A 27,711-nucleotide genomic window follows, 5' to 3' on the forward strand; every position below is an offset into this window, starting at 1 on the left:
AAGGTTCTTGGCTGTCAAAGTCAAAAAAAGGACACTTCTTAACATCACGTTGGGAAAAAATCAAATCCACACCGTGTTCCAAAAGGGAACAATTATTGTATGTGACGCAACAAAGTGCGGTGATTACCTGAACTTAACTACGTAAACTTCGACTAATTTTCTCGAAAACTAATAAGTGGATGTATTAAACCTTAAATTCACCACCACTTTTATCCAAAATTGTTGGGAACTATTCAATGTTTTTGGATTAGTTAGCTTTATTGTGAACTTTTCCAACAAACTACTGTGTTACACACCCTGCTTGGATTTGCTATAGACGGCTGGGTACAAATGTATTTAAATAACAGCACACAAAGCAAAAAGCAACCTCAGCATTGCACGAGTGAATTGTTGCACCCAAGTAAAAGAAGAAGGGCATTTGAACAAGGGTGAAATGTACAAGAAAAATATTGTAACCATTCCGCACTTAATGGTAGTTGATTTTGAGTTGTACAAATCATTTTTGAGTTATAACTTTACAAATTACGGCTACATTCGTTTTTTTTTATGAGCTTTGTTAAAAGTTAAAATCATACCAGCAAAGCGAAACGATATGGCGTAAGATGGGACGTATTTTGAAAGCACAAGGTTTTTTTTATCACTAACAACGGCGCATGTACCTTTATACGTGTTTATATGTACATGTACGCATATAAAACATAAATGCAACAACAAAAAATCGCCTTTAGCAGTGTTATGGTCGAACAAGCCGTGATGGTATGTAACCTGCAAGTTTGCACTGAAAGTCACAGTAGCGCAAATAACCACTTTGCAATCAAAACAAGTTCATTTAAAAGATTTGCTCACAAACAGTGGGAAGAGCTTTTTTCGCATAAGGCCTACAGCAACTTAAAAATTTGTCAGAACAGTTTCATTGAGATTTTAGAGAATGCATTCGAATGCAAAGCATTTGATTTGTGATTACAACTTAAACCTTCCTTAAACACGAGGGTTTCTTAAAATTTTATGATTAAAGGTAGCTTGGAAAATAAAAATCACGGAACCTTGTCATTAAGGTGGTAAAAAGTTTGTTTGCAATGAAAATCAATAAAAGCATTTAATTGGTGAGCAATTTGTACATGGGAACAAAACCAATGGTCTGCGAGGGTTACTGTGGTGGAGCAGCGCAGTGGAGCGTACACAGGTGTCAATACTGTCGAAATGAGCAGTGTGCTATGCGCGGGAAGGTAGAAAAGATCGTTGCGACGAATAGCTGAACACAAGGTGTAACGTACCTGGTAGACAAAGAAAAAATATATTGTGATGTACGTAAATAGAAGTATATTACAGGAAACGACATATTTGCTGTGTTCAACGTTAAATAAGTGGAATGTAAGGTACACCTTCTCATCCAAGACTGACGATGACCGTAGGGCGAAACATATATTCCTTTTTCGCAATCCAGACTGAATTATTTAAAGCCAGTACTTTTTGTGTTAATTTTCATATTTACCCTTTACAAGCTGCCAACTTCGCTGGACGACTTTGTGTTATTGATCATCAGCGAATCCATCAACATCCGGAGTTCGGCTTGAAGTGTTTCGTGGCGGTAAGAGACCCGGATGTCAGGTACGTTGGTTCGCCTGATGTCATTACCGTCTGAGCCTTCGTCTTGGTAGCGCGGACCAAGCCAGTATTGTTTGAACTAAGAGAAAAAGGATGGGCTTGATATATGTAAAGCAGAAAAATAGCATATATAGACTTAAACTTGCTACTGACTATGCAAAAAATCTTAAAAATCTGCCCAGTTGCATTCATTCAAAGTAGGGCATGATCATTGGTAAAATGAATCAATCAATGCATAAACACTTTCCTCAAGCCCACCTGATGAGGGAAGCCACTCATGGCAATACTGTTTCTTGCTAGTTCACACATATCGCACGAACTAAGCTTCCACACTTGAGCCGCAATGCTGTATTCCTCCATCAGCGGCTCCTATAAATGTTTGAAAAACAAAACACAGATATTGATAGTTGCAGACAGCTGAACACACTGTTTCGGCCTGTGAGGTCTCATCGGTACAGATGTTGACTGTGGTACTGAGGTAGCTTTTACACTAAGAGGCACACAGATTTCCACTTTGTGGTACCTTTCGGTGCACAAAACAAAAATAACTAACAAATAATACATTGTCCCAACAACCATGATGACATTACAAGCCAACAGGAAAAATAACCTAATAGATAGCGATCATCAAGCAGGTCACATATATTAAATTAAATTCCATTCACACGAGTCAAGGGAAGGATTTTGCTTTTATTTTTGAACTGTAGTTTAGTACAGTTCTAACATAATTTAAAGTTTGAGTTTACCTTGGTGAAGTGGAACTGGAGTGGGTCGTCAGTGGATAGAGATACGCAAAGTCCTCTGGCGAGGTAGTCGGGGAGTGGGTTTCTATGGTAACTGAGGAAAAGGCCGTTGTTGCTGAGTGGTGACATGGCAATACCGATTTGTGCGAGGTAATACAGGTACTGCATCACTGGAACCTGGGAAAAAAGTTTAGAGATATTAAAAACATCACAATCGTCATTTCAACAGCATTGCTGGACTATAACTCAGTTTAGTTGTTGTAAAACGTATAAGGCACTTTGGACAAAAAAATTTTGAAAAAAACAACAACAACGTAATCCATACCTTGCGCAGCAGCAATCCGTGGCTAATGTTGTCGGCAAGCAGAAAAGCGGTCACTAGATGGTGCGCTGGGCCCGCCTCGCCGCAGTGAGGCCTCAGATGGAACAGGGTCATACCTCTCTCTCTGAAACGTAAAGCAATTATATTGAAATTATTTTGTTGTTTTTAAAAGCATACATTCAACGGTATTAAGTGTATGACAGCAGTTAGTAAGGGGTTGCCCTCTATATGTGAATTACGTTGTTTTAGTCAGAGATATGTTTTGGATTGTAGTTGGGCAATTTTATCGGTCTTTTATTGATTCAGCATTATAATAAGCTTTCTTTTACGTCCACTTGCATTGTACCCTTGCTACTTTATTGTTTCTTGTATTTATTTGTCAAGTCCTACAAGCCCGTTTTCCGACCACTAAAAAACCGGTAATGCCCACAAAGTCGGCAACTATTTCTCCACACATTTGCCCTGGTGTTGAACCTGCTACGGAAAGTTAGGTAAACAAATAAAATCAGACTTACTTTCGCAGTTGGTTGAGTGTTACGATGTTGGCGTACATATAGTACACATAATATGAGTAGGGTGGATTATCGGGGGCCGTCCAGTTTTCAGGGAGTGGGGATTGCATTGTAAAGACGTGATGCTCGGATTTGGACTCGTCATCCACCGAATCAAAACCGGTTACCTGAAGTTCGATATAAGTTGTGAACATGGAAAACCACACATTGCATACATGGGAATTTTTGCTATCCTGAAATACAACCTATTTCAAGCTAATAATAAAGTTTGTGTGGACTTTGAGTGAGAAGAACAATATGTGTTCGAAACTTTCAGGGTCGGGTTCCTTTATTCTTGATGTATAGCGGAATGCCCCGGGGCCACAACTTCGTTGTATGCAAAGTATATGAAAACATAAAAGAGCTCGGCATTAAAACAAGTCTCCGTTCCTATAACAGTTCAAAACCTAGGACAAAGGCACTGTTTACAGGGAAGGAGAAATCTTTGTTTTATTGCAACCCACATACAAGGTATTCACAACCCCAACTTTTTCCACTAGTTGCTGTAATGAGAATACAGAGTCAAAATTTATTCGTTCGGTCAAACTTACATGTTGAAGAAACAGGTGAATGTCTGGGTGTTTCTGGGGGTAGAGAGTGGCTTCAAACAGGGGACCGAAGACGTTGTCGATGAAATCGGCGAAGCGGAGCGATTGCTTCGACGCGTAAATATCACTGCGACAGAAAGCAAACACTGACGCAAGCGTTGAGCCAAAGGTTAAAGAACAAAGTTTAACTGAGTTGAAAAGTCAATATTTTTTACATATAGGATAATGGAAAGGTAAAACGTAACGGTGTTAAATCTTATAGTAGTAAAGTCCACGAAGATTTCTTTTTATGATCGGAAACCAGATTGGGCGCTTTAGATTTCCAATACTATCTCCTTTGTACATGCGACTTGTCGCACAGATATCAAGCAATCCTGCAATGTTTATTCTTACACGCATCACGTTGTCCTAGCTGCGAAATTGGTATTTCGCCGGGAACCATTTACGAAATAGTCAAATCCTATGTAAAAGCGGCAAAAATTCGCTACAAATTAAGAAACGAAATTGGCTACTTACAAGAGCCTGGGTATTTGTATGAGCCATCTGACGTTGTCGCTGTACACCTCGTGGTTGACTGCCCACTGTGCCAGTTTCGTCCACTCGTCCCGCGAACGTCCATAGATTGAAAGTCTGAGTTCTGATTGTTGGTACTTGCTGTCTTCGAGATCGTCCATAACCTCCTATAGAAGAATTCGGGGAAAATGTTATGGACAGTGTTGTGCACATATAACTAAATGCTGTACTTGCGAGAATAAGTTCATGAGATTTCATCAAAAAGTATATGACAATTTCAATGAAGGAGAACTTTTATCCACAATACCAGTTATATTCTAGTTTTAATACAATAGTAAAGTGTAACCTGCATATTTCCAAAAAGAACTAATTTTAGCCGAATATATAAATATATATGAAATAATACAAGCACAAAATATATAAAGTTCAACACTTGGGCAGAATGTATCGCGGCATTAGACCAAACTTGCTGCGACGTGACAAGCCCTCACCTTGATCACGTGACCGAAGTACTTGCCGCCGATCTTGTTGTCAGTTTTAATGTAAATCTCCCGCAGGATGCTCTGTCCTATCGGGTTGTACTTGGTGTTGAACTTATCGAATCTGTCAACATCATACAGGATATGTCATTGTGATGTCATAAAAGACACCACAAAAAGTGCAGGGTGCGCACTAACCTGTGGAAAAGGTTGCGGTCGGAATGAACGTCCAAGCTGTCCACGTTCAAGTCGTATGCTGACAAGTTCAACGAATCGAAGACCTGAACATGACGAAAACATTGGGACTTCGAATGTTAACAAAACCAATTACTTCTACCCTGCCTCCATGTTTAACATGTGGAATTTAGTGAAACGAAGATCGGCAATAGGAAATTCCCAAAGTGATTCTAACGATTTGTTTTCTTGTTTTTGTTTTTGGCTTCAGCAAAACAGCCAACATAAATGGCCTGGTATCGCGCGATAACACGAGAAAAAATGCCCCCGGCAAACAGACGTGACAGCCACGACTATACAATGTATGCTGTGCATATACATTGTGAACTCTAAACGTGGATATTGAAATACAGGTGGGTGGAAACGTTAACACTGTGTGCCATGCAACACACTCAAACCTCCTGCAGAGTGTATTCCTTTCCATCCTTGCTGAACACTACGTCAGTCGCGTTCTTTTTCATGGTCTTCTTCATGAAGCGCAACAGATGCTTCTGATTCATACAGGACGAGGCGTGGATGTGTGTGTCGACCTGTCAAAACATGGGCGGGTTGGTGTCGTAAACAACTGTAAATGCTGAGGTGGATATGGAAAGTGATGACAGATATGAACTTGTCTGCAGGGTTCACGCTTGTTGACGGGGTCAACATCGAACTCTTATAACATTAGACCCATGTGACTGACTCTGTGGGCGCCTTTGTAAAACAAACCGCCTTCATTAAGGTGTGGGAACAGTTGCGTGATTCGGGGCTAAATCCGTCGGGGGTTCCATATACATATCTCGTGCTGCTAACTTGTTCGGCTTAGAATACTTATTATGTGTAGGAATGATGTAAAATCACAAAATATTCCGCAATATTTTGCGTTGTTTTGTGTGTGAACGCATGCAAGATGTTTACTTTTAATCGCTTATCACAAAAAAATAATACACACATATATGACTTTTGCAAAACAATCAAGTTGATTTGGGGAAATATTCTAACAAAAAATGCGTCTCACCTTTCTACAGTTGTAGAAATCACGATGTGGGACTTCCTTCTGTGAGGCGAGTTCCTTCGTTTCATTAAGCAGGACGTGAAGTTGAAATTTCGATGAAAGATAGGAAAGGCGGCGGTAACAGAACGACTTACTGCAGTAAAACACACGAAATTGGAGCAACAACATGTAAACTACATTGTAGTCTACAAACAGCGGAAAGTTTGCGACGTGGAAGCACTTTTTTCCCGCACCGGGATTCGAACCCAAGACTTCCTGGCCACGAATCCCGATTTGGTGTTCTGGTTGGTTTATAGGTCGAGTTGTTTAACCGACGTTGCTAATCGCCAACTTACAGTGGGCCGTCGACGGTCATCGCCATCACACGGTTCAAGTCGTGAATAAATGTCTGTAGGTCGGGGTAGGGAAGATCAAGCGGTTCCTCTCTAAAAAGCCAAACATTTTAATATTTTTGTTGATAAACCTTCTCGTAAAGAATACAAACAACATAATACCTATTATGAGTGGGTTTTTCTAAGAATCCCAGCCATTTTACGGTCGTGTGTTGTTCATAAATGACAAGCGTCATAACAACATTGAAATTTATGATCATGTGACAAACAATATGTCAACAGTGACGCAAAGCAAAACACGCGACAAAATTTACGCACATTATTTCGCCCTAAACATCAACCCGTTTGAAAGTTTCAGCTACAAGCAAATGTAGCTGGCCAGGGGTTGCCAGGTTTTAACGATTTGTACCTGGTCAGGTGTTCCTCGTCTTCGTAAACACGGAAGACGCCCTCTACCATTTTCACCTTCATATCGGAGTCTGGTGGCATTTTGCTCGGATCCACATCTCGGTATGGACATCCTGACTGAGCGGGAGGATGGTACGGAGCGTCTGCAAGCACGTAGTTGTGAAAAATGTGAGAACAATTACGTCACTGGCTTGATATACGAAATTATTCAGGCAAAAGCACGCTTCGGAAAGTTCGAAAATCAACAAAATAGATATTTCCATTTCTGTTGTTCTTTTGTTTTCCTTACTTAACTGTTTGATATATAGCTGATAAATGAGAAGGGTGATCAGGTGTTATGCTACGCAAAAAAATCAACACTTTTTCACATATTCTTTAGTCATCAAACAACCTAAACTCAGGGTCATGGCTCGCTCGGTTGATCAACAGGTGAATACAAGAGGTACAACCCGCGGCTCCTTAGCCAATTTGCTACATGGATCCATTGAGGCGGTAAGCTCAAACAGTAGTGTGATTAAATAATCAACATTTAACAATTTCGATGGGCTTCGCATCTGAACGTTTGAAAGTGTTTTAATAAGGTAATGAAAACGTACAGTGAGGCTCATTTTGCTTCGTGTTAATTATAGGGTCAAAATAATCCCAGTCAGCGATTCGATTGAACTGATAAGAATTTAAAGGTATGGATCGGAGTCTAGGTTACGACTCCCGTAACTACGCATACAAGAGGGTTGCACAACCATGGTGAAATTTTTCTCTCTTGGGATCTCACGAGTGGCGAGTGATTCATAGGCATGGTTGTTATCAGCAACATGCTTACAAACAGACGTGACACAGGAAGTGATAGTTGCTTTTACCTCGGCTAATCATATTCTCACTGAAGTTGGATTCCACTTCTTCCTCTTTGCCTTTGACCTGTCACAAAATAACCGTGTTAGTAATGCTGTTAATATATGTTCTAAAAATCCATGTGGAAAAATTTATATGGTTGATATGTTTTTCGAAACAAATGCAACGATTTTTGTTCGTTCAAGTGTGGCACAGATTTGTTATTCTTCATGTTAACGCCTGGGCTAAAACCCACTTGACCGCTGGTGGATGACGTCAAAATGGTCATTAACATTGCTTACCATTCTGAGATAGCGAGATGTCGTGGAGAATATACGTTGGTCGGCTAGTTCCATGTACTTCTCACGGATACACAGGGCGTCGGTTAAATGCTCCGAGGCCTCTTCAAGATCACGAATAGGAACCTTCAAAAGCGTGTGTTTGGTCAACAACAGGTGGTTTAGTCGAGTCAAGCTCACGAGGTTTCTTAAGGATGCGGTATAAGTGAATGGGCCACTAATATTTCGCCCCTTACAACAGCGCTAAGGTTTCGTAAGGTTTAATTTAAATTTGGGTGAAAAATATCTGGAGTTAATAACTTTGAAAAGGGAAGCCAAATCTAGGATGCTGTTAATCATATTCTAAGTAAACGTTTCGAACTCATATACCAAGTTCATCATCAGTACTACATTGAACTGACGCTTTTCTGCAACCAGTTCAATGTAGTACTGATGATGAACTTGGTATGAGTTCGAAACGTTTACTTAGAATATGATTAACAGCATCCTTGCTTTGGCTTTCCTTTTCAAAGTTAATTCAAATTGTTAATTAACTTTTAACCAGTTCACACATCACAGTTCAAAATTTCAAGTTCTCAAAACTTTCGGCTTAGAATGAGCGGTTCTTCTAAGTCAGTCCGCATTTTTTGACAGAAAGGCTTATCGCATCCACTGGTGTGCGTTCATACTCTTACCCCCGCGATCTCGTCTCCTGTGATTTGGATTCGATGAAAATCGAGCAACGAAAAGTCGCCCATTCCAACCAAGTCCGATTCCACGCTTTGCTCGCCCAGACGTTTCCTGCAAACGCAAACAAACGTTAGCACGACTCAATAACTGCCTATTGGGTTTTCGCTCGAACGGATAAAACAGGTACATGGGTGGGATGCGACCGCTGTGGGTTGAGGCGCCAAGACTGATGCTAATCTGCAGCAGGCTTGCTGGGTGCTGTGAAGCGATGTGACATACAACTGCAGTTGGTGACTTCTATGGGTTGTGGTGTTATATGATGGGAAAGTGATTACTGAAGTACTGCAGTAAACGATAATCACAAAACTATAAAGTAATGCGTTATTCTGGTATTCTTCGGTTGCTACAGTTTTAGCGGACGATTCAGACGGCCTGAAATGAGCTACTACCAATTGTGGGTGTACGTTACTAAACATCACGCCGGTGTGTTACTTGAGTTAATGTATGCAAGGGTTAACAAGGTCGAATTCACTCGGCACACAGCACTTGGAAACCAACACGGCAACCAATCAAAATTTGCAAAATCGGTCGCGCCTAGCTCTGCAACGCGATGTGAGCATGCCACGCATATAGATTTGACATCAGTTCGGGGACAACAGATTCAGCTATATGCGTTGCCGATCACATGACCGCGTTGCAGCACTTAGCGCGGTTTTAATTGGATATGGTCAATTGTATGTTTGTTGTCTACAAGCAGTATACAAGGCACTACATGCAGTAAAATATCCACGCGCTAATGCTAATTGTGATTTGTGTAGGATGGTAAAAGAATGGACCAAAATGAGATGTTGCCACGTGATTGGACCGGGATTCGCGGCAAAATGCAAAAAAGCGGAGCATTTTAAGCGAACCGGAGCAAAAGAGGCGTGATCTTATGATGGCCCATGCAATCATATCACTACAACTACCTCGCGTAACCGGGTAGCTGTATCAATCTGCAAAATAAAGACTGGTTAGCAACTTTTACCTACTACACACGGTACTTGCTTTCACATTTTTTAGATTTTTATTCCTTCAACTGACAACTATTTTTACATTTGCGTTGAAACTAAGAGTGTACAGAAGGCGAAAGCCGAGCACTTACTGTTTCAGGGCAGGTAGTGGCAGCATATGCTGGCTGGTTAGTGACGCTTTGTGGGGGTACAATCGGCACGTGTCGCCCACGATGTTGGTTGCAGTTTCGTCTTCACCATCCCCAACCCCGTTCTTATCGGTCTCGTCATCCTCACGAATCGCTCGCTTCATGAGGTTACTTGCGGCTATGGCGCCCTGAAGCGCCTTCCAGTGCCTTTGGTTATTATTAGTGCTTCTGTAAGTGCGATCGTGGCACATGACCGGGACAAACACAGTCGGCGGTTGGGCGATGAGGTGTTGAATTCACACACACGCGAGCACAGCAATTCCAGGCAACAGAGCAAGCAGAAAGCCGAAATTCCGTCACGCAGCAGTGATCAGGGTGTGTTAGGAATGAGTGACAAAGGCAGGGGAAACAAAAAACAAAAACAGCGGTATGTAAGTTTTTAATCACATTTTAGTCACACCGGCTAATCACACTTAAGGCTACTAGCAAAAATTAGGAAAAGGTCATTGGTAATTGGTTGCACTTTGTGGAAGTAGCTATGTGATTTATGAGAAAATCTTAAAACTTTGTTTGCAACTATGCTTTCGTCAAACCATGTTAAGCACAATGTATTAGTTTTAGTGTGCATGAACCACAAAAACACTCACATGAAACTACTTTAAACTACAAACAAAAATCAGAGTGAAATTCTACCAAACCACACAGATTAACTATAAAAGAAATAATTCACCCAAAAATTGATGGTTCTAAAATTGGGACAAATTCTACATGTTTGGCTACTGGATAGCAAACAAGGATGACAACAGTGAATCCCAACATCAAGTTTACCTCTCCAGGCACATATCACAGTGGTGACTATGCTTTCAATGGTATTAAAGATAACAGAGAGCAGAAAATATGATAAAACTATTAGGATTGCAAAAAAATTTTTGTTTCTTTTTACAGCATTACTGAGTACTTACGACACTAAATCTTGACTTAATTGACGGTCGACAAGCTGCCTTTTTTCCTCCTGGCGGACGATTGGTATCTCATCTGTCAGTTCACAAGTTGCAGTCAGATCACCACATCCTGTATTGTCTTCCGAGAACAGATGCTGCACAAAAGCATTAAACCATTTATAAAATGATAGAGTGAGATCAATTGTATTTTTATATATATTTACCTCAGCAATTTTGTCGTAATCTTCCATTTTTTGCAACTTCTTTTTGTATAGCGGAGCCCTGTAACATTCATTGGGCAAATTGCTAAAGGCATTTTAATTGAGATAATAAGATGGAAAGCACTGATATCAATCATTACACATGACCCAAGGTTGCTTTTTGTTGGTAAAAAATATTTACCTGAGATAGGAACTTGGTTGACCTTTAGCACCTTCACCAGGAATTGAATTTTCAACTTTAGCAATATCAGTATCTCTAGCAGCAGCACCTGGACCTTTAAAGTTTACAACATAAACACAAGTGTAATAAAAATAATGTGACATGTCTGATTAGAATTAAAATACTTGATATACAGTAGTAACAAAACTATTGCTACACCATAGGTGTAATGAAACCTAGCAATATGGTAATCATGAAATCATTTGTTGTTTATACATGTTGTATATATTCATAAGCGCAAAACAAACTAAAAATGACACGAGAAGGGCAGAAATTAAAGACAAAAATAGTTTTAATGACTACATTTTTTTGTGTACATGATCAGATTTTTATAATATAACAGCTAACATGTAGTTGTCATCAATAGTATAAAGTTTTAGTCAAGTCACAGAATTTGCCCACACTGTTCTAGTGTGCAGTGTATGAATCAATTAAACAACAGCTGTAACAATGCATTATTGATTGCCTACACACTATGTCATAAATTTTATAGTTATGAAACCAGCAAATATATAGGTTTAAAATGCAGGTTAAAATCGAAAAGGCATCTTAAACAACAGTGAGAGCTGCGCAGTCCATTGTTACATATTTCCCCTGAGCAGTGCTTTCCCCAGAGGTTGGGTATTGATTCAACTTGCATGTAAATTACAAATAATGACTGCTGGTTAAGTTCTGACGTGGAGCCATGATCAAGTAGTTACTTAGAATTTGTAATTTCAATTAAAAATCTACAACATGATTTGTTCCACTTCAAGGTTTTAGGAACTATAAAAGCCACATTGCAGATGTAAAAGTACATCATAACAATGAGGGTTATAATTTGTCTAACCTCAAACTTTTGTCTACATATCTCTGTGACAGTTTATCCTTAATGAACTTCAAAAACATAACCAGGCTATAACAAAGACAGTGCAGTTACTTTATTCAAAACAAGCTGTGTCCAATTGGAATCCAAATTAGTCCAACTGCGCACCTTCACAACACTGTGTGTGTCTGACGGATACACCCTCGCTGGTGAAATGATGCCTCACGCCCAGACACAGCGGACGTAGCGTCCTAGACAACACGCCACGCGCCTCTGGCGACCTTTCTAAGGTGGCCCTCAGTTTATAAGTGACACCGAACGCCCACGCAATCGTTATACCCTCGTCATATCCGACAAACAAGTGCTAGGCATAACTTAAACGTTTGACATTTCAATTTGCAAACACTCCTTGGCCTAAAGCAAAGAGTAAACAGCTATCTGGTTTGCACAGAGTTTTCGTAACGTCGCGATTTGTGTGCAAGGACGTTCCATTGCGTCAATAAAAGCAACGCTGCAAACTGGGCAGGATTTACTCAACCCATTCCGCAATAGCGCAATAAAAGTTGGCGGTTGACTCCGTCAAGGATTTACCGAACGTAACGTTGTGCAAACAAACGAAAAATAGCAATACGACGTAATTTAAGCATTTATGAACTAACTTGTCAAAGAAACATCATAAAGCGTACTAAAACAAAAGGTTGTCTTTGTTTTTCGGACAGTGCCGTCGGCGGAGTCGAATAAGCACCAGTCACTTCGCACAAACAGGCGCTTGAAACAAGGGTTCCAAAGCCTGCGAACAAAGGCGCGTTTCGTCATATGACGTCCAGAGACCTTGAGAGCGACGAATCACTGGGGAGTTCCCCTTTTCCAAAAAGGGAGAATGGCGCTTCAATAACAAGCTCTAGAGAAGGATCTTGCTGGAAAGCGATTTGTGCAAGGCGCGTAAGTATGTTTTAAATTATCGCATTGTCATGGCACAAATTTGGCTACGTCATTAATACCATCGGTAGAAAAAAATTGAACAACAGCTTTGCAATAATGACAAGGCAAGTAAGACTCTGCTGCAGTAGACAAATCTTAAATGTTTTCCACCTAAGGCAAAAACACGAATCACTAGCTCCTGTATACGCGACTGGTCATTTTATGGCAAAATGAATCGCGAGACTCAAAAAGAGGTAAAAGTTTCACAGGCTGCACTAACAACACGGGTATCTGCATACTGGCTAATGCTGTTTCCGTCCAGAATGCAACATGGTGCATTCCGGTCACTGTGCGTTTGAAGGGCGTTCGAACGACAGAAAATCGATTTCCTACCTCAGCTCGCCTCAGCGCGGAAACTAAATCCTCCAAGCTATCAATAAGTAACAAGGCGATTGCGCGGATTGGTCGAGCAAAATAGTTCGGGTTTTGCAAATTGCGCAAAGCAAGTGACACAAACAGCTGTGGTTATCGGCGATTGAATTGCAAATAATTGGCCACGACGCGGAGCATTTGTCAGATAACACTAGAATCCGATTAGTCTTAAATATACAGAGTGCAAATGACAACATCGTGAACAACCTGTTTGATGAGGCTCGCTAATGCAGAACATGCATGATTGCATCTGGAAAATTAAATTTTGCCAACGTGTCAACACAAGTATTGTACACTAATCGTTTGAGTGGCTTTGATTTCACAAAATTCACTGCATTAAGCAAGTTTGTGCTGGCACTAAGCGTCAACATAAATAAAATTGATCATCGCCACACTGACGTAGTTGATGCATTATATCACCAGAACCCACCATTTAAATTCAACTCAATGAAGCTGCAGTATGCTAAACAGAGTCGCAACGATGGTAAAATCTATTTAAAGGGCTGTTTTGATAGTGTTAAAATACGCTACACTGGGCAAAAACATGACTTCAGTTCGTCTATTAGACAACAAGCCTACACATTTCTCTTGACACACGGGAAATACTGATTGCGCAGCAACGGCCTGGCCGCCTGCGTTAATATCTCACTTAAACCATCCTGCATCAAGCAGGTTTACAAACAAAGAGATGGCCGGAGCTGAAGGGAAGTTACATGACGTCATGCGCCAAATAACGCGGACGCTTTTTGAGAGTGTACACTTAGCAGGGCAAAAGCAGATTAAACAAGTCATAGTCATTTAAACTGTGGGCAGCGTTACCCAAGAACGATTCGTTTATCCGAAATGTATTTGCGCCGACAGAAACCTAACCAACTGTTTCCTGCTGCAAAAGCGGTTTTTGTTGCATGTGACAGGTAAAGGCGAGCTTTTCCTAACTTAAAACGCTGCACTCTCCGATTGTGCTTTATAAAGTAAAGTTTCTTGAACGACTGAAATTGGCAAGCGCGGATTTCAGAAGCACAACACTGTGCCAGCGCCAGGCACACTTCGCCAACCACAATAACAGCCCCGAGGTAGAACAAGGAATGCGCGTCGGTGGATCACACCGATGCTCTCAGGCGATTTTGCAAAATCGTCCAGTTCAAAGGTCAGGTTTTGGTGCGTTTATCGTGTGTGTCTGTGTGATGGATAAAACTACCTTCTCAGCAGCCAGTAAGATCTATAAACGCAGTTGACAATGTTTTTGTTTATGTAGCATCTGCATTTTTATCCAAAAAAAGGTAGTTTGCCTGTCACAGCCAGATAAAGTGTTAGGTGCACAGAATCAAGACTTATGATATGGTACACAGTACACTACGCTTGTCATGATAGTGATGGAATTTAATTACTGACATTTTAATTTTTTTTTTGTTAAAACTTTTTACACCATTTAGGCCATGAGTTAAACACTGATATATAATATATTGCAAACAGCATACCAATCAAACTTATACACATGAATAAATATTTTATTTTTAATTTCTTGCGGGAATTTAATGTAACACAAAAAAAATTCTTGAGTGAGAATAATACAATGGAATAACTCAAAATCATGCTGCATTGCTTTAATTGGAATCTTGAAAGTTTAAAACTTTGACACTAAATGTTTCACCAATCAACAGTTAGTTTCTGACCTCAAGCCTTTATGTAGTACAATAAAACTCACCTTTGCTATGGTTTTATAATCTACTTCATACTAAAACAAGTGTTAGTTTTGCAATAGTTTGAAACACTTGACCAATTTAACTCTGCAGCTAATATATTGGTGTTTTGAATTGCCAGGCATGTAAGTGTAAACAATGAGCCTATGACTCAGCTTGAAGCATGATGAAAATTCTGATTCTAATAAACTGCTGTGGAAAGCTCCCGATACCACGAAGTTTATCATCTACAAACTGCTGGTTTAATTCAATCCAGCCGTTGTACTTTTGCAAATCAATAATACTTTGTGATAGAAAGTTTAAAGGAAATATGATAGAAAAGGTAATTATTGTTATAATATCAGACACAGTTTTGTTGAGTTTGTATGATTCTAATCTGGCATTCATCTTAAAATCGAATAAACAAAAAACCTGCTTACCTTGTTTACTAGAAATTTTGGTAGTCATCTTGTTCCTATGGTGTGTAGATAGCTCTAATCCAACGGCACAATCAGCCCAATGGTATTTTGCTATTAACTGTTTCTTTATGCTCTAAATGGAAGAGGATGTGGATGACTGAACACATAAAAAACAAACACACTCACTCAACCAACACTTCCTTTAAGTTTAAAGCAGATGCTGACGTTATGTGGAAGTGGCAGCTACCTGTGCTGTGTGGGAATAAAGTGCTCAGTTCCACTTAGCGCAATCTGTCGTTCAGCACATCAATAATTCTACACGCCATTATGTCTGTCGAATATACTACATAATTATACTACATATAGGGTTACGTGGTTACCACCAGAATGTAATGTTTGAGAAAAGCATATTGTTTGGACTAAAACTGATTTGAGTAAAAAAATACAAACCACCCGTTGTTCAGTTACTTAAAGAAATGAAACTAACAAACGTACAGAACTAAACCAACTTCTCAGTCAAAACAGAGACAAGTCAAAACATTCTCCAATTTCCGACTTCAGCTTATTGTTATCAATCTCAATCGTTTGGACGGTTTATGATATTACGTACAAAAGTCAAGGTCGCTTTTTCACCAAAGAGACGCTGGTCGACAAAACTTTTTTTCCAGTCGACAAAACTTCAAACGCACATAACTCTGCTGTTTCTCAATGGATTCCGATAATTTTTTTGGCAAGATCCATAGATTGACAATTTATGGAAATGTAAAAAGATATATCAATTTCGAACGAATTTTGTAACGCATATTAATATGCACTGTCATAAATCCACTATAACTTTTTTCATGGGTCGACAGGAAAGATAATTCTACCACTGTTGGAAAGCTCTTTAAAATCCCTTTACAGCAATACCTAACTTGTGCGCGATTTCTTGGGGTAAATATGTTTACCGACCGAATATTAATTATGACCGTCATAAAAAAATCAATCTTTCACTTGTAACTTTGGCTACAGTTTGACAGGAAAGACAATTCTACTATCATTACAAAGCTTACACAAATACCTTTCCAACGATACCAAACTTGTTCTTTCATTCGTGGGGGAAATATGTTTACCGGGCGAATATTGTTCATAACCTCGCCCCCCAAAAAACAGTTTTTCGCTCATAACTTTTTTCTAGGCACAGCAGGAAAAATAATTTCACCACCATTGCAAAGCTCATTGAAAAACCTTTCCAACGATACCAAACTTGTCTTTTCATTAGTGGGGGAAATATGTTTACCGACCGAATATTAATTATGACCGTCGTAAAAAAATCAGTTTTTCATTTGTAACTTTGGCTACAAGACAATTCTACCACCATTGCAAAGCTTGCACAATATTTTGTGTATCATCATATACCATTCCCAACGTAAAATGAGATATCCACATCTTTTACTCAACAGTCCGCAAGATTCTTCGTTTGTCAGAATGATAATTAAGGTTATTTTCAGAACATTTTCAAAGGTTAAAAAACTTCCTACGTGCTAAAACCTGGATAAATAAAACGAGATATTGTTATTTTTAAGCATGTGGAAATAGATCTGGTTAATTGAAAAATAAGGTAAGGTAAATTACGATCGAATCATATGACGTACAATTTTTTGCCATAGAAATCGAAATAGTTTTTTTTTGCAGGGCGTCAGCCATAGAATACTCCAGCGAATGCTGCCATTGGCAACAGCAATTTAGCAAAAATTGTACAAAATTTTAACAAAACATGAAAAAAAATTTTTGTTAATATGTAACCAAAAGGAAATATTCAAGTCTACCTATCATTTGCAAATATTAACTTGAAAACAGACCGTATACCATATACATTGTTTTATTGCAAATAAAATCTTGCAGGACAGTGAAAACTCGTTAAGACTAAAGTTTTGCCACATGCGCACCATTTCATATTTATCAATTGCACTTCTGTACCAGTGAACAACAAAATCGCATAACAGAAAGCACAAGTGTCAAAATCATGTTCCTGCAAATATTTACTTCAAGAGCAAATTTGCAGTGTTAAGCTTGACTTGGTCGGATTGGTTGTATGAGTTTATTGTCATTGCACTGTACACACAAACAAATCATCTGGCACAGTTTTCACATCAAAAGGTTTTTGGCAACTTGTCAGTTTTGTTTACCAGCATGAACTGTGCAAACGAATATCTCCAAGTGATGGCAAACAGGATATACAGTTAACAATTGCAAGGATTCGGACCTCACGGAGAACGACCGTATTTGCACAAAAAGAACTTCAATGAGCTTAAAATGAATGATTAATGTGTGGCTGAGGAGAGTTCGTCGCAATATTCGGGTTAAAGAAAATGTTAGTTTTTGCTGCGTGCGCCAAAAATGACATCCAAGATATATCATGGAAACATGTGAAAAATAAGTGCACACAGATAAATGTGAAACTCAAACGATAAAGGTAAGTGAAAGCGTGCAGTGCAGTTATAGCAAATGTACAAATAAACAAGAGAACGCCACAAATCTCGTGCAAAGCATAAAAACCAATTCGGACAACGTGTAACTAAGGAACTAACTAAAAAAAGAAACGCAATGAAACGGACAAATCCACAAAGATGCACAAGATTCAAGCACCCAAAATTTTTTTCATGAGCCAACTTGGCGACGAGTAAATGAAGAGAACAAGAAGGGCGATAAGCAACAGAACGATAAAGACCTTGATGATGAGCCATTTGAATCTTGCACATATCAGGTATCGTAGCGACTTTAGAGGGTTCATGAACCACACGAAGGATGTGTCTGGTCGACTGAAAGGAAAATACGCCCACATTATAAAATGACATTCAAATAGAACAGTTTCTTTATCAACAAAGCTTGTTTAACATGAAACAAAACATAATCTATAAAAGTGCGGATGGGGCTTTATCTAAAGCCCAGCACCTTCAAATTATTGGGGTCAGAAACTTTCGGAAAAAAATTTTAATGTCCAATTCTTATCTTACTTTGGCTTCTCAAGTGGATCTGGTTCCTCCCTTCCGAGTCCCGCTGGATTTTTTTCCGCTTCCTCAGCGGTCATAAGTGTGATCTCTGCCTCCAGTTTACCCTAAAGCATTTCGATGGTAATTGTAAGATTATTGCATATTTGAACCGTTCGACACGTGTGTATTGCATCAGATTATCTTCAGTCAATGAAAAGTAGTCACATTTTTTGAGTTGGTTCAGCGTATGTACAACACTGTACAGTCTTTTTAGAGTAACTATACCCTGAAAAAAATAAATTGGTGTATTTTTTTCCGATGTGTTTTGCACGCATTTCTCTAATGACCAATGATCAGTTTTTTTTTATAAATATATAAGGTCTTGTACGAGTCCAAAACCGCTAGTTGTATTTCACCGTGATTTCCAGTTCGTCTTGGTCGTTTTTCGCGGTGAAAGGCCACCAGCCCTTGATCCTACGTTGCTTAAACAGCGACACCATGGGGACATCACCGGTGTCTTCTTCTTCCGACGCAAGATTTAGACTGCATTTGTTGGCTGACTTTGCCCCGCGCGGCATACGCGTTAGATCAAGAGTAAGAGAACCTGAAGGAAACAACATGAAATCGAAATGTACATCTTTATGTCTTCAGAATTTTTTTACAAAAATAAAAAAATATGCTTCACAATTTAATACCACTTTTAATTCTAAAAAAGCATATAGATCCCCCTTTGCATATTCCAAAACTTTATTAACGAGTGTGCCCAGGTGAGCGCTTTGCATTTTTTCTATACCACGCACTTATATCTTGTACGTTGATAACAGCTTTGCTTGCTGCGTTAAAACTAAAATGAAGTTTATGCGTGCATTTTTACGGTGGTTAAGTTAAATGTATTTACCCAAGAAATCGTCGGCTGAAAAGTGATCCGCATCCCAAACCTGAAGGTTTAATCTCGGCGGCATCTTGAACTCTGTCTCGTCCCATGAGAAAACCGATTCCTGCAAGTTCACACACGACATTAGCATCGAATCCTTCCAGAAAACTAACATTTTGATTTCTGTAAGTGCAACCTTCTTTGTGACCACAATCTTTTCCTCGGCAATCAGGTAATCGAACGGGAAGACGAATCGCCAGTTGAAGTTTCCTTCACCAGTCAGGGACCGATAGTGAATGTCTGTTTCCTGTTTGTCGTCACCAAGCAACCAACTGCGTAAGGAAAAAATACATATAAATTCGATTAAAGGTATATTCTCAAAATTAAAAGAAAGGCAATTCACAAAACAAATATTTGTCACAAACAACCGCTTGTAGTATGCATTTTATTGCGAAATATATATGAACGGAGTCAGGAATCGAATAAACCCTTGTGAAGTTATTACTTTTACCATCGTGTTATAATAGCAAGGAAAAGGGTGTTTGTTTCCATGACAACGCTAATCACACACGCTCGCCCAGGGGGACATTATCATGACAAAAATCAAATTTACAGCACCCTTTCACGTAAATATCAGACATTTTCTCCCCCGTAAAAAAGTCGTCATCCTCGCAAACCACATCATCCGTATTCCATACAATCACACGAATCTCATACCTGATCCACGGCAGGCGTGCAAAAAGTCTTTTTTAACTAAACACTAGCTCAAACAATAAAGCAAAATGCGACCGGCCAGAGAGATGTCGCAAGTTCCAATTTAACGTTTTCTGAGTGGTCAACTCGTCGCTGTTTTTGATTGGCCGGTCGCATTTCGCACCACACAGGGTAAAGTACCCTTTGACGTAAATGTCAGACGCTTTCTCGCCAGTGAAGAAATCGTCGTCCTGTAGTTCTACCTCGTCGGTGTTCCACACGATTATGCGAAGTTGAAAGCTATGTGTATAAATATTGGATCTACTCATTTTTTTATATTTAAGCTACAGTTAACTTTGCGTAATGGGAAGATATAAAGTTAACACTTCCAATTTTTTTGTGGTCAAAAGTTTATGGATCAAATTTAGTGACACCAACCCTTTCGGTTTTCGAGGTGAAACATCAACGGGAAGACCAGGTAGTGGCATGTCCATGGGGAACATGTCGATCCATAATTCCAAGCGACCCTACAAACACAAAAAATCGGCTTAACAAACAGCTACAATTTGACCCAACATAAAGTTTAAAAAATATCAATAAAAAAAAGTTTTAACGATATATTGCGGTTGTAATTTTAACCCAACCTGTTCAATGCCGGGTTTTTCTGGGCTGAACAAGGACCTCGTCTCGACATGTTCAGGGATCAAATGACATCCAACCTTCGTTATTTCGTCCCAGTGACGTAACGCAACTAGCGCCACATGTTCATCCGACGGCTTTTTATGTCCTGCAAAATTATACAAACTTAATTTTTCTGAACACAATAACGTTACCGTTCAAGAAACCCATTTTAAATTTTGGCGTGATCAGGTGCATTTTAAAAAAGAGCAGTTTAAGAACATGAAGTCCGAAATAGTAAAATGCAGTTCCCAACACACCATTCTCGTCCTCCAGTTCAATCGGGCCGGAGAAGATTTTTTTTCCAACCCTCACTTTTCCAGGGGAGAAATGCGGACCGTCCACTTTAAGGTCTTTGCACAACTTCTTGAGAATTTCCGAAGGCTTCATCGGGTCTCTCCACTGATTATATCCAAAACTGAAACAAATTACGCATCTAGATGTTAGATTGTGTCACACGCAATTTGGAAATCCGTGATGAGAGACTGATTGACTATTAAAAGTTTGACAAGTTGCGGTTATTATGATGTCATATAACGTGACAATTCATTACTGACGCTGCCAGGCATATTACGTCACATGGAGGCTCTTATCTTCTTGTTGTGATATAACGTGACATCATGACTCGCAGTTCCACAAATAAAACAACAAGTATATTTTGTGCAACCCTAGATAGGTAAATTAGGTCCGAGGCACTAAATGAGTTTGAAATGAGTTTGAAACTAGGCGATGGCGTCACGCATAGTACACGTCACACCATTCCAAAACATGTTCAGGTCAATATTCGGTATCAACTTTTGTATCATAGAAATCATACATGGAGTATTTTTCGGCGATGCCACACAGTGCTCTGTGCTTGCTGTAAAACCGGTTCTCCAAATCGATCTTGGTTTCGCCGATAAGATCGTCTGCGCTCAACAAATCCCAGTCATAAACCTGAACAGCGAGAGTGCTTTCCATCGGAAAAGTGGCCTCAAAGTCAAAAGTCCTGAAAAAGGGATGCAATTAATAAAATTAGACAAAAAAACTGGAATGCTTTATGAAAACGCAATGCTTGTAACCAATTATTCTAATTGTGTAACCATAGAGATTCTTTACCTGACAGCGATCCAGAAAACAACGTTATTTGAAGATTCGCGATGCCTACTTTCACACAAATGTATAATATAGTTTTGCTAGATTAGGATTTCAAATCACGGTGTATTATTTTTCAACCTTTGGACAACAAGGTGCATTCGTTTCGTTGAATAATTTGGACAGCATGAGTTTCGTCGGTCAAAAATGCACAAATGAAGTATACATTGAGGGAAGCGGTAAAGGACGTTCGCGTGTCAGAGTAAAACTAAGTTGTCAAGCAGTAACCCTGACCGGATTGATGCGCAAAGTAAACAAATGAGTTTGTGCCAGCATGGAACGAAACGTAAGAGCAAAATAATTTAGAAATACTCACTTGCCGAAGATGGGGTTCAACTGCTTGGAAATGTAGTTTTCCTTGTCGTTGATCTTCTCGTTGCCAAGCGATATCACTACGTATGGATCGGCTTTACCATTGGGATCGGTTGGGTGAAGGTCGGTGGCACGGATGATGTAAACTCGCACAAGGACGTGGATCGGATCATTCGATGGTAACCCCTTAAATGGGATTATAAAATTAAAGCGATGTTGCAAAGAGGTCCAGTTTTTAGTAAATATACATCAATATCGCGTATCTGACTTCTATGCAAAAGTTTTATATAGGATACCGTATGAAAATTGTCGTATTTTAATAGTAGTTAACGGATTATAGTCATTACAAGTAACCGTGAATGGGTTGTATTGAGGTTACTAGGATTCGCGTAATCAACACATTTAATGCAGCTAAACAATTAAAAAAATCTAATTTCCGGGGGTAACGCACAGCAACATTACATACACACCCAAATATCGCATGTCTATACTGCACAGTGAAGACATGGATGGAATGTTGAAGGTTTGCATCATAGAGCATTGATCGCTTTCGTTACAGTTACACAAAAGTTTCTACTTCTCAGGCAGTTTTCGCCTTACGAAGTTTTTCATGGCATTTTCTGCAATTACATTTGCCACAAAACCGCGCGCACTTCACAAAAACTGATGAGCTTTCCTACAAACCGAACCACTTGTGTCGTTTCAAATTGGCTCGCAACTGATATCTGCCTGCTCGTATAATCTGCTACAAAATTCATGTCCGATAAATTTGGGCTCTTTAAACAAAGGACTTTTCAGCCGCAAAACTCGGCAACGAAATTTCCCCACAAAGCGCAACATCGTGCGGGTTTCTATGAAGTCTTGTTGCGATTCGGATGCCTTGGCGATTTGGTTTGTCTCTGCAATGCACTTACATGAAAGTGGGATTTTCCGCAGTAATTTACAGAGCCACAGGCCGACTGAATTGATTAAACAAAACATTGTTCAAGGTCGCTTTCCACCTATCTTTCATTTAATACTTTATCAGACTCTCCTGTCAGTTCAATGGCTAACAAAGACTACTTAACATATTTTTTACAGTTTTTCATATGGGTCGTGTGATACATATATATTTCGCCTACATAGGCAACTTCAGTATCATTTATTCAAAGTCTCGAATCTGAAACTTATACTGTACATGTATTTATGTGACCCTATACGTATTCGGAACAAAATACACCTGCAAACATTTTGTCGCGCCCAACCAGGTCACGTGGTATTTAGTATTACTTCAATGTAAATAATTCATACTCTTTACCTTGAAATACATCTTCCGGATGGCAGTAAATAAAACAAAGTATAAGTATTAAATTTGCCAACTTTCATGTACAAAATAACCTATATGTTTGTTTATAACCCCCCAAAACACAAGAAAGTTACTACCTTGAACATTCCGTACTGAGGGTCGGGCTGCTCTATGTAGTGAGGCAACGGATAGCGGTAGATCTTGAAGGCGCCTTTGAACGTTCCCACGATCCGTTTCTGGTCAGTGATGTCATCAGCATGATCCTCGCGTTTCCCGCGGTAGAGATCGAATGAGTTGAGGAGGTCGTTGAATCCAGAAAATTCGGGAACGTTTTCGAGTTCGGTGTCGTAGATCTGAGTGTATGGGGGTGCGGTATAAGCAGAAGTGCGACGGAACTACAACGGGTTGTGATTAAGTTTTTGTATTTTACCAAAGTTTGTTGAAAAGGTCGCCGGCAAAACTTAACAAATTATGCCGGTACTTAAAGGTAGATTTAAATAAAAACACATAAACACCAACACCATGACCTTTTAGGCATTGGATTTTGTTGCAAAAAAAATCAGGGGCCAAGGTAAAACACATTTTCGTCAAGGTTCAACAACTTATTTAATTGTATCTGAAAACAGATTGAGTTGTAAAAGTATTTAGCGAAAGATAAACCTTTAGTTCGTCTATTGGAAGCTTCTTTTGCTTGCGTTTTCGCACGGGGGCCGCCAAACTCTTCTTAGCTTGTCTTACCGCACCTACAGCTCCTTTCAACAACTTCTTCCCGACCTTCGTTTCTTTCTCTGAAGTTTTAAGAATAGTAAAATGTGGAAGCAAATGAGTCAATAATTATACATGAGCTGCTGACAGTGCACACTTTTGGTCTAATCAGTGCTCTGTCACACTAGTTAGACCAGCAGCTTTGATGACACCTGATAGGTCGAAACAGTGTGCACTGTCTGCAGTTGCATGTGATTAAAAACAGTGTTGGTCGTGAAACTACGCGTTGGCCAGTGGGAAAAAGGAGGAAATTACGTTTACAACTTTTTTAATTATCAAGAAAACGATTTAAAAACACAGGATTTCGGATGCATTACGACAGAGAAGTGTTAGTGTGGAATATCTCTATAGTTAGTCAATGGACGCAAGAAATAATGTCATATCACTGGCATACGTGCTACCGTCAATTAATGAGGAGATGCAATTCCGATTTAGCAACTCTGAAAGTGGATTTTATCTTATCAAGAAAAATAGTGTTTCATTTTTTCCCCGTGTTTTACAGCCATGTGTTAAATAAAGTTAAACCCGTTTTGCAGACTTTTGTCTTTTCTCTTTGGTCCACGCTGCAAGATCTTTCCCCAGCTTGTCATTATTTAAAAATATAAAGCTGTACATTCGATTGGACCAAATTGAATAACATAATTGGGTGCAGCATGAACTTCGCCTGTCACTAACACGAAAAATCCAATCGAAGTTTTATAACAAACGGCACATTCTGTGACCCGAAAGCGGTTGGCAGAATTACGCAAACATGCATGTGCTGAGGTCTGGTAGGCACAAATTGATAACACGCAATGATTGGTAGCGGCAAATAGAAGCTGTAAAGCAAGGACAAGCCGTATGAAGTATACCGTTTTTCTTGTTGTGGTCTAACACCTGGCCATACCAGGATTTAGCCGCTGCGAAAAATATATGGTGATGTGTTACAACCAATAATAACGGTTATGATATGACCCTGAATCTTGATTCATGCATAAATTATAACCTAGATGTATGGAATAATTTTTAGTGAGCCAGGTATAGAAAATACATCACAGCAAATCTGAGCAACATGGCGGAGCACAGCTGATAAATAAATTCGTGGAACGTTATAGTTGTTTGATAAATTATGATAATTTAAAGGAATGCCTTATTATTAATGAAAACGGTTTTAATTTCAGAAACGTATGTTTAATTTAGCAAAGATGTACAACTCCCAATCTTCAGTAACCGTTGGTAAATTTTAATTAATTTTCATTTTTTTGGATACCAACCTTGCTCCACAGTTTTACTCGCGTTCGGCACCTCCAGGGCTTTATTTGGATCCGGAGCACCTCCGTCCTCCTCATCATTGTACAAATCCTGGATGTTCTCCTCTTCCTGTTTCATTTTCTCCTGTCAAAATAACCGGATCGTGAGTCGAAAGTTTGTGCTGTTGGGGATGTTTGATTGGTTCCAAGATTTTCCTACTTCGTGCAGAGTGTCCAAGGAGGCAAAATACTTGGACCACCAGTCGAGAGCCGCCTCGTCCATCGGGTCCTCTTCGTCATCCTTTGCCTTGTCGTCTTTCTCCTTTTGGCAGAGTTTGGTGATTAATATTAGATGAATATCAAAAGCGTGAATGTATTGCGAGTATAACATATTTAAAATGCTGTAGTTTAACTTCTCTACCAAAAAAATTAAATATCGAAGTCATAAGTAAATCTTGGTGTTTCTTTAAACACCTTTACAAATGCCGGTTTACCTCCACATCAATTTCAGTCATGCCGCTAGGTGGCAGGCCCGAGTTGTTACCGTCGATGTTCACGATGACGTCAGTGGTGGTGGTGCCAACACCGTTCTGCTTCATCCCTGTCGAGACAGTGCAAATATAAACAACTCGTAATTAAGTTGCGGTAAAGTGGATTTTGGAGTCTGCGGTCACGGTCGAAGTGCAAAATTAAGTTTCGTCTCTGTCAGTTATAAATATCCTTGACACAAGTGGATCAAGCTTTCCACAATAATGATTTAATTGCAAAGAGTTTACTGTTGTGGTCTGAACGTATATCACATTGCGATAAACAAAATTGTTTTGGGTCGGTCATGCATTTTCGTCAGACGTGCACGGGAACAAACCAAGCATGCAGAAATAAATAAACATAGCATGAGTGTCTACACCACTTGTACGTTTACCAATGAAACAATTCGGTTCTAAATATCCATGAGATAACTGTGGTACGTCACAAAGCTACAAAGATTAGAAAATAGTTTAAACAACCACAAAATACTAAAGAGCTAAAGAGGACGTTGATGAAAGTACTAGGAAATAAACTTAAGTACAAGATATTACGTCAAACCTTTAAGCTACACGTTTCACATAAATATTGCAGAGAAAAAAGGATCTACACGCTCGTCAACGGAGACAGTAGGTAACCGAAAACCACGAACTAAGCTTGATCTAGGACGTTACAGGAGGGCGAAGTCGACAAGAAGTCTATTGGACTAATACCAGTTCTATTTTATAAAACCTTTGCGTTTCTTTCGTTTGTGACCTTTCTCGTCATCTTCGTCATCTGGCACGTAAAATCTCATATTAAAAGATATTCCATCTCCGCCAGTTTGGCAACTTTTGACGTGTTTAGAGTTTAATCGAGTTCAAATGGGAAAACTAAACTTTTCCACGCGCTGGAAAAAGCGCCGAAATTTGCGTCGTGTTTGATTTTCCAAGCCGACGACCGCGCAAAATGGCGATCGAAAGCTTGTACAGTGCTTTCTGAATTAACAATAATGTTGCAGTGGAACAAAGATGATTGCGAACTGACGTGCGAGTTACATCTCAAGTGGATTTCTGGGAGACCACACACATGTATCACCCAATCGTGTTGTAAGCTAAAGTGTATCCTACGCAAAACCACGGAAGGAAAATGTCACAAAGCCACCACCATCTTGATACTCTGCACCATGTGTCATTATCAAGGTATAATTAAATTACTGATGGGTTACTAACGTTATTCGCATGCAAGTCGTTTTGGACACAGCTTAAAAACACTGCGCTGCAATGAAAGCATAGTAATGTAGAATGATAGAAACGAACAACTTGTCAAAGCCCGAAAACTTTTTGAGGCACAAGTTGTATATTTCATTAAACACGTATGTTTCATATAAACGTGCATGGTGGTGTGAGTTAGACAACTGTGTTAATAGTTTTACACACCCACAAATATCGTGACACGTGATCACCCGATCATGCGTGACACACGGCACCTACCTTGAATGCCCTGAACGAAAAGCTTGCAAGCGGCTGCGAAATTTAAATTGGTTTGTTATAGAAATGATACATTTATTTTGTAAGTCTATATGTATATTAGTAATGTTTGTTAAGATTATGTGGCATAAAAAATACAAGAAGCTTATATGTCTTAAATTACCTTGTAAGTGTTATGTGATTTGCATAAAAAAAATCGGTGGTTAATATAAATAAACCAATCAAGTGAACTTGTATTAGTATTTGCTCACTGTACCCAATGAAACAATGTGCTAAACAGTATACTAGGGTTTGTACATAATAAATGATGGGACGTTTTCCGAATATGCCGTGAAACATTTTCATGCAGGGAATAGATGTAGAAATTCTTTGACGACTTTGATCAATATTTGACGTAATAACCAAGTATACACATGTTTTTTTGGTGAATATTCTCCTTACAGTTTTAAAAACTACAGTCTGCCGGACATA

The 27,711-nt window shown here is 39.3% G+C and overlaps 2 protein-coding genes across 9 annotated transcripts in view; both read right to left on the bottom strand.

Moving 5' to 3' along the window:
• Positions 1–306: 306 nt before the first annotated feature.
• Positions 307–15,463, bottom strand: LOC145899790 (AMP deaminase 2-like). Of its 4 annotated transcripts, none has more exons than XM_082988699.1 (23): positions 15,326–15,463; positions 11,010–11,103; positions 10,832–10,889; positions 10,629–10,762; positions 9,670–9,873; positions 9,494–9,520; positions 8,531–8,636; positions 7,860–7,982; positions 7,587–7,644; positions 6,731–6,872; positions 6,325–6,414; positions 5,993–6,122; positions 5,394–5,525; positions 4,960–5,042; positions 4,774–4,885; positions 4,286–4,449; positions 3,773–3,896; positions 3,186–3,349; positions 2,674–2,794; positions 2,352–2,525; positions 1,864–1,974; positions 1,493–1,684; positions 307–1,274 (listed from the first exon to the last, which is right to left on the bottom strand). In XM_082988699.1, the coding sequence occupies exons 1-22, from the start codon at positions 15,351–15,353 to the stop codon at positions 1,496–1,498; spliced, it is 2,568 nt and encodes an 855-aa protein (XP_082844825.1). In that variant the 5' UTR covers positions 15,354–15,463; the 3' UTR covers positions 307–1,274; positions 1,493–1,495. The 4 variants fall into 4 exon arrangements, with proteins under 4 accessions (XP_082844825.1, XP_082844824.1, XP_082844826.1 ...); XM_082988698.1 differs by having other exon boundaries at positions 9,670–9,894; XM_082988700.1 differs by lacking the exon at positions 9,494–9,520 and having other exon boundaries at positions 9,670–9,894.
• A 1,692-nt stretch (positions 15,464–17,155) lies between these two features.
• Positions 17,156–27,711, bottom strand: part of LOC145898844 (otoferlin-like) — a 45,204-nt gene continuing 34,648 nt past the window's right edge. For 3 of the 5 annotated variants that reach the window (XM_082987479.1, XM_082987482.1, XM_082987477.1), the window contains 18 exons: positions 26,504–26,548; positions 25,741–25,847; positions 25,467–25,568; positions 25,271–25,391; positions 24,869–24,916; positions 23,913–24,040; positions 23,390–23,605; positions 21,972–22,153; positions 21,339–21,509; positions 20,782–20,939; positions 20,488–20,630; positions 20,282–20,370; positions 20,045–20,143; positions 19,347–19,482; positions 19,175–19,274; positions 18,693–18,880; positions 18,301–18,401; positions 17,156–18,105 (listed from right to left, as the gene is read on the bottom strand). In XM_082987479.1, the coding sequence (XP_082843605.1) occupies positions 17,925–18,105; positions 18,301–18,401; positions 18,693–18,880; positions 19,175–19,274; positions 19,347–19,482; positions 20,045–20,143; positions 20,282–20,370; positions 20,488–20,630; positions 20,782–20,939; positions 21,339–21,509; positions 21,972–22,153; positions 23,390–23,605; positions 23,913–24,040; positions 24,869–24,916; positions 25,271–25,391; positions 25,467–25,568; positions 25,741–25,847; positions 26,504–26,548 (2,315 nt within the window). In that variant the 3' untranslated portion in view covers positions 17,156–17,924. Of the gene's footprint in view, positions 18,106–18,300; positions 18,402–18,692; positions 18,881–19,174; positions 19,275–19,346; positions 19,483–20,044; positions 20,144–20,281; positions 20,371–20,487; positions 20,631–20,781; positions 20,940–21,338; positions 21,510–21,971; positions 22,154–23,389; positions 23,606–23,912; positions 24,041–24,868; positions 24,917–25,270; positions 25,392–25,466; positions 25,569–25,740; positions 25,848–26,503; positions 26,549–27,243; positions 27,277–27,711 lie in introns of all 5 variants that reach the window. The other 2 variants (XM_082987480.1, XM_082987481.1) reach the window with 2 other exon arrangements.

The sequence above is a fragment of the Ascidia mentula genome, chromosome 4 (assembly GCF_947561715.1).
Source record: "Ascidia mentula chromosome 4, kaAscMent1.1, whole genome shotgun sequence".
NCBI lineage: Eukaryota > Metazoa > Chordata > Ascidiacea > Phlebobranchia > Ascidiidae > Ascidia > Ascidia mentula.